Source organism: Carassius auratus, chromosome 37 (assembly GCF_003368295.1).
Source record: "Carassius auratus strain Wakin chromosome 37, ASM336829v1, whole genome shotgun sequence".
Classification (NCBI taxonomy): domain Eukaryota; kingdom Metazoa; phylum Chordata; class Actinopteri; order Cypriniformes; family Cyprinidae; genus Carassius; species Carassius auratus.
In genome coordinates this window covers 10034894-10041861 of record NC_039279.1, presented here as the reverse complement: position 1 = coordinate 10041861, position 6968 = coordinate 10034894, and the positions used below count along the sequence as shown (strand labels likewise).

Sequence of the window (6968 nt, the reverse complement as noted above, 5' to 3'; positions counted from 1 at the left end):
CATAGGAAAAACCGTCCAATATGGATTTTAATATTGAAACGTGACGTCCTCCTGGTCTACACCATTGTTAACAAATGACATATAAAGTCCAGCAAGTTCACTTGTTAATGCCAGACATGCGTCGTAGAAAAACTCGTTTTGCGTTTGGGAACGCCCGTTCTTCTGGAGCGCACAATCGAGCCCGATAGGCTCGTGGATCTGTGACATCACTGCATGAAACAGCCCACTGAAGGAGACCTATACTTGCACTGAAGACTGGAGTTTAGATGATGCACAAACCAAGAAGTCACTTTCCCACGGTTCTCCAAACTGACTCGCGCACAATCTGGGAAAATAATCATTTTAGAATCTAAGATAGCTGCTGAGTTGGACTCGAGTGTTTGGAGCTGTTTATTTTTTCTCGCGCTTACAGAAACATACTGGATTTTAACTATGACCATCATTAAGCCATATTGTGTGTCGCGTCTCTTTTTTTCGCTCGAATCGGTGGTGCAAATCTGATCCAAAATGAAGTTTGGGAAGAATATATGCATCCTAAACGTTGGTGGCACTAAGTATGCTTTCACCAGAGAAGTTATAAAGGATTTCCCCCTGCGAAGAGTGAGCAGACTCCACAGCTGTTCCTCAGAAAAAGAGGTCTTGGAGGTTTGTGATGATTATGACCGAGAGAGGAACGAGTTTTTCTTCGACAGGCACTCCGAGGCGTTTGTCTTTATTATGCTTTACGTGCGATCTGGAAAGCTTAGGTTCGTCCCGCAGATGTGCGAGCTTTCCTTTTACAACGAGATGATCTACTGGGGCTTGGAGAGCTCGCATTTGGAGTTTTGTTGCCAGCGGCGACTGGAGGATAGGATGTCCGACACTTACACGTACTTTTCGGAGGAGGACATCAAGGCAGAGGTGGAGTCCAGAGGTGAGGAGGATCAGGTCACCCGGTTCGCATCTGAGGGAGGGAACGCGCGGTGGCTGGAGAGGATGCGGAGGACTTTTGAGGAACCAGCTTCCTCTGTCGCTGCGCAGATCCTGGCATCCGTGTCAGTGGTTTTTGTCATTATGTCTATGGTCATCCTTTGCGCGAGCACTCTGCCGGACTGGGATACAGCAAAAAACAACACGGTGGAAGAACACAGGTACATGTAGCTATGAGTTCAACTGCTGTGGTCTGTTGTGTAAATGCAAAATTAGCTGCATCTCTCACAGGACAGCTCAGTTTTATAAGCATGCCTATAGCATATATAATATATAATTATATATATGATTATATATATATATATAATAGGAGGAATCAAGCTCTTCTCCACAAATAGGATTTTAGAATGAAAAAGCCTATGTTGTAATGGTACAGGGCCCCCCCGAACTTGTTTGGGCTATATCGGGTGCTTTACGAGCTCAATTCAAACTATCTTTTCTAAAAAAAACTAAAAAAACTAATAAAAAAACTAAAAGCAAAACTGAAATTAAAGTTCTACTGAGATCTAAATTACATTCCATAATATTATATACAAAAATCAGCTATCTCTTATTACCAAACATTATTTTTGTTGATTCAACGTTTTTTTGTGTATTACAGTAAAAACAATATTAGCACTAGGAAAAAATAACGCAATAATGATAATGCAAGATGAAGTCTGCAAAATATCGCGATGGTGATTTTTGTTTTTCTAGATGACGTACTTCGTTTGGTCAGTAGATGTCGCTAAAAAGATCTATCGTCAGCATGAGAAGGGAGGACCCGAGAGTGCTGTAACACATTTCGTTTCAGCGTCTGTAACTACCGTTTATGAGTTTTTTTTTGTTTGTTTGTTTGTTTTGCGCAGTGTGGCTTTGATGCAATATTCTTATGTTTGTCTGCTAATAATTAAAGTAGATATAGAAGTCTACTACAACGTTACCACCTTCCTCTCTACATGACTGATTTTTAACACGATTTGAAAACATGGAGATTTTATATTTGGTCTGCTTACATTTATCGTGGTAATCATATTTACTTGTTTAAAATAATTATTATGTAAAAACAACTCTTAAAATAGATTAAATATGTGTGTCAATTGCAATTTAAACTGTAGGCTACCATTCTATGTAATCTTTTAAACAAACATATTTAAAACTTCTTATACCTCAGGAGGGTGGTGATTTCACCCATGTGGCCTAATAAGATAAAGTGATGCTGTTATGACACCCTCTGTGTCCCAGAAACATCCCCAGTCTCCCCTGCATTTAAACCTGTCATGAAATTATTACAATTAGATTTCCACATTCTGTGCGGACTTTTTGTCATCATCCAAAATGAACATGACATCGTCCTGGTACTCTCCGTCAGAGATTAAAAATTACAGTCATGTTTTCATATTCGCTGTTATGAGTCACATTGTCACTTTGGGTATTCTATGTCCCCGTCTCTCTCTGTCTGGAAGTATTTGTGAGTAGGTTTTTTCTTTATGTATCCAGTGCAGTCTTGATTCCATTTCCCACAGTGGCCACTGTTTGTCTCAGGGCTCAGGTATGTGTTCTAATATGTGTATGACAAGCTGCAAATAAAACCAGTGAGGTTTGTCATGCATGCAGTCTTACAGTATTTCCAAAGATGTCAACGATGTTTTTGTGGATCTCATTCCCTTGTTTTGTATTCATCTTTAAATGTCCGTTCATTTGTTGCCTGTAAAGGTCCAAATGTTTAAATGTATAGATTTTTATGTTCACGTGCCATCTGAGGATGATAATAGCATTCGCATTCATTCTTAAGCCAGCATTCTGGCATTTGTGGGCACATGTACATATATTATCACATCTTCATGTAACAGTAATTATTGGCCCTTTTTGCATGCCTTCCTGCCAAAACAGCTGTCCTCAATGTAATTTTAAGTCTATCATGGCTCTTTATATATATTTTTTGAACAGTACAGTACAACCATTCAGAGTGAAAGAGCAAATTTACGGGCAAAATCTTCTGTAGATGCAGCCTTCCAAAATTATTATTTCTTAATTCAAATATTAACAGATATTGAGGTGCACTCAAATTTAAAAAAAATCTAATTTAATGGCATTTTTTCAAGGTCTACTGAGCAAGCACCTCTCTGCCTTGCAGCTTCCACAGACACTGACTCCAATGTCAACAACAGACTGGAGCTGTTTACACAATCTGAAAGAGAGGACATTTTCTGTATAAAAACACATTAACTGCATGGCTGCATGGTATCTGATCTAAATACTTTGCATGACTTGGTTATTTACAATAACAAAGCGTAATGGTAATTGAAGGCTAGTTCGAACCATTTTTTAGTGGTTATTATTGTTTTTATGTTCATATTCACTGGTAATATTCAAGGACGTGTTTGGTACGAGAATATTCCAGGTCCAATAGAAGTTAAGCTGAATTGAAAGCACTTGTGGCATAATGTTGATTATCACATAAAATGATTTTGATTTGTCCATTGTTTATTTAAAAGGAAAAACAAAATAATAAGTTTACAGTAAGAAATTGTATAAAAGCCCTCTTCTTTTAAAACCAGTGTATTATATGAGCTGCAATGTCGTCATCATTTTTAGTTATTTTATGGTTTTAAGGTTTATGTTGTAAAAATGGATACGACTTTACACTTTTTAAAGGGTAATAAGAAAAATGGATATTGTTTATGTTTTGTGGCTACTGAAACAGAGAGTATTTTAATGTTAATGGAAGTTTAGGTAAGGAGGAACAAATCAAATCTTTTTTTATTTTTTTTTTATTTTTTTGTGGTAGTCACCTTTATGCTACAAATACTGTCAGTTGAACTTAACTTGTACTGCTCCCAGAAATTGAAATTGTGATCATATCGCTCTCTTATACCCTCTAATTCTCTCTTTTTTATTTTCTTTCCATATATTTTTCTCTCTATTCTCCCCTACTCTCACAGGATCATCGAGGCAGTATGCATTGGCTGGTTCACTGCCGAATGCATAGTGCGCTTCATTGTCTCACGGGACAAATGTGAGTTTGTGTGCTGCCCCCTTAACATTATTGACCTCCTGGCGATCACGCCTTACTACGTGTCTGTCGCTGTGACAGCGCTGACAGGAGAAAACCCTCAACTACAGCGAGCAGGAGTCACCCTGCGCGTACTACGAATGATGCGCATCTTTTGGCTTATAAAGCTGGCGCGTCACTTCCTCGGGCTGCAGACGCTCGGGCTTACGCTGCGCAGGTGTTACCGCGAAATGGTCATGCTGCTGGTGTTTGTCTTCGTCGCAATGGCGATATTCAGCGCCCTGGCACAGCTGTTGGAGCACGGCCTTGACCTGGAGACTAGCAATGAGGACTACGCCAGCATTCCGGCAGCCTGCTGGTGGGTTATTATCTCCATGACGACTGTCGGCTATGGAGACATGTACCCCATCACCATTCCTGGACGCGTGCTGGGTGGCGTGTGCGTCGTGAGTGGCATTGTGCTTCTGGCTCTGCCCATTACCTTTATCTACCACAGCTTTGTGCAGTGCTACCACGAACTCAAATTCCGCTCAGCACGGTGCGTGCGAAGTCTCTCTTCTGAGTTTCTCAATTAACTGTAGCATAGATCGTCCTGAGAACTTGCTGGTCTTCAGCTTAGTAAAATCACCTGCTCTTCTGTGCCTTTATATTAAACCAAGATTCTGAAATATAGTTGAAGGGACACACTACGTCTGATGTGGAAAACTCAGCATTTAGGCTCTCTGTGTGGACCTATTATATCCAAATAATAACACAGGTACCTCTGTACTCAAGGACACATTATGGGATTCACTGATTTTGTACAATACAGGCATCTGGAGCAATTCCTGTCCATCCTGGGGCTAAAAGAATTGTACAAAAGAGGCAAATCCCCAGCCCAAAGCTGGAAAGTGCACAATAAAGCATTACGATCCAAAGGAAATACATTAGCCAATGTTTATGTTGTAACCCCCTTCTTGTGTGAACAAACAAAACCGATCCAACAGCATTTCCTGTGTATGAAATGGACAACCGTGGCATTTGACAACCACAGATGGCCAGGCTGCCTGGAACGGGCATCTGGCGGGACCTTGTGTCCTGACAGTGCTCCAGCCTAGAAGGAGCTTACACGAATTCTCATGTTTCCATGGAGAGGTCCCCTTGACTTGCTAAATCATTAATTCAGCTCCCAATAAAGTGCAAAGCAAGGGAAACTAAAGTAAAAAGGTTTTAGAGTGGCCAAATAGAAGCATCTGAGCATGATATGGAAGCAAATACTGTGAAAAGGCCTGCTCACACCAAGGACGGTAACTAATATGATAATGATAAAGATAAGTCCCCCTGCAGTGAATGATTTAGCCCCTTTATCCCTTAAAACTTTTTATAAGAAAAAAGTGTCTTAAAATGACTTAATGTGTAACCCTTACCTCCTCTTGTATACATAATATGCAAATTAGCCCCGCCTCCATTCAGTCACATCAGCTCATACTACCTGAAACACTTCCAATCGGTTAACTGAAGTAGTAAACGCTGCAAAATGACAAGTGGCAGCACTGGATTAATTTAGCAATATATGTTTTAATCATGATGCATTTTATGTATATCGCTTTCTACAATGTCGGATACTCAACTGTAATTGATATCATTAGCGTTTAGTCTAAATACATTATCAATGTTACACAAACCATGTTCCTGTTTCCTGTCTTAGACAGCTAATATTATGAAAAGCCACTACTTGGGATTGGCTAAATGTTAAGGACATTAGGAAATGGGCTGTTTCAAACCGCATTTTGCTCAGCAGTGGTGATGACTGATGAATTTCAATCAGTGGGTTGTCTTACCAGACAGACATGTTAACAACATTAAAACCTTGATTTTCACCACAGGGGGGCTTTAAAAAGTCATTCAAATAAAAGAATAGCAGAGTCCACACCACAGCTATACTGATTATGGCACAGAGGAACAATAATAGTTTTTTCCAGCTGTTGAACAACTAAAAACATTGACAGCCAATCAGAATTCAACTAAAGAGCTTAAGCATTTAAAGTGGCAGATGACAGAACTTCAGCGTGAGCTTATAATAAACCGAATGTTATCGTGCAATGTGTAGATTCTAATATAGTTATGATTATTATAGTTATCTTTATAGTTACAGTTCTTGGTTTGAACAGGCCTAAACACTTATCATTTTGACATTACAGTCATTGTCGAGTCTTGCTCATAGATTGGGATAACTAAATCACAAAAAACAAACATCAGCTGTTCATGCAGACAGCGACAAATCTGCAACCTGTCCATACACGACTGTGTGAATAAAGAGGCGTTAACTAAATTGATTAGCAAACACATCACCCCCACGCTCACCAGTAGGAGGGCTGTCACTCGCTTCCTTCTTCCTCTTTGAATACAAGCACAAATTTTTTTTTTTCCCTATTCAAGGGACTTTCAGAGTTTATGTGTCTCTTGGAATAATTTTTTTTTATTTTGCATTGTATTTAGTAGGATATACATATAATGATTCACTGGGGGACACACAGTTCACTCAAAATTGAAAATTAGGTCATAAATTACTCACGCTTAAGGCATCCTAGGTGTATCTGACTTTCTTTTTTCAGACAAATTCACTCAGAATTATATATTAAAAAAATCTTTGATCTTTCAAGCTGTTTAATGACACTCAGTGGGTGTTGCAGTGCTTCAGTCCAAAAGAAGTGAAATAAAAAGAGCCCATCCATTAAAAAAAGTGTTTCATATGACTCCGGGGGGTGAACAAAGGCCTCCTATAGCAAATCTGTGCATTTTTGTAAGAAAAGTAACCATATTTAAAACATAATAATAAATTTAATCTACCTTGCACTTACTGTTGTAAACAAAGCGGTTCCGGGGGAATGACGTATGAGGTTGGTTTTGCATTTGCGCCACTCAGAAGTGACGAATGTGGAAGCGGAGGGGAGAGATCAAAACAATGGTCACGAATTAGAAGTAAAAAATGAGGATTTGTAAAGAAGAATGTCTGGTTCTGGAG

At 39.3% G+C, this 6968-nt stretch overlaps 1 protein-coding gene across 1 annotated transcript; it reads left to right on the top strand.

Annotated features, from left to right (window-relative positions):
• The first annotated feature begins 217 nt into the window (after positions 1-217).
• Positions 218-6550, top strand: LOC113056137 (potassium voltage-gated channel subfamily G member 3-like). The gene is made up of 2 exons (XM_026222677.1): positions 218-1130; positions 3894-6550. Exons 1-2 carry the CDS (start codon positions 508-510, stop codon positions 4537-4539), a joined length of 1269 nt encoding a protein of 422 aa, XP_026078462.1. The 5' UTR covers positions 218-507; the 3' UTR covers positions 4540-6550.
• The last annotated feature ends 418 nt before the right edge of the window (positions 6551-6968 follow it).

Bases quoted from the DNA above. Each gene is read 5' to 3' on its own strand.
- LOC113056137 (XM_026222677.1), top strand. From the start codon at position 508: ATGAAGTTTGGGAAGAATATATGCATCCTAAACGTTGGTGGCACTAAG. The intron at 1,131-3,893 runs GTACATGTAGCT...CTACTCTCACAG, and splicing joins AACACGGTGGAAGAACACAG to GATCATCGAGGCAGTATGCA.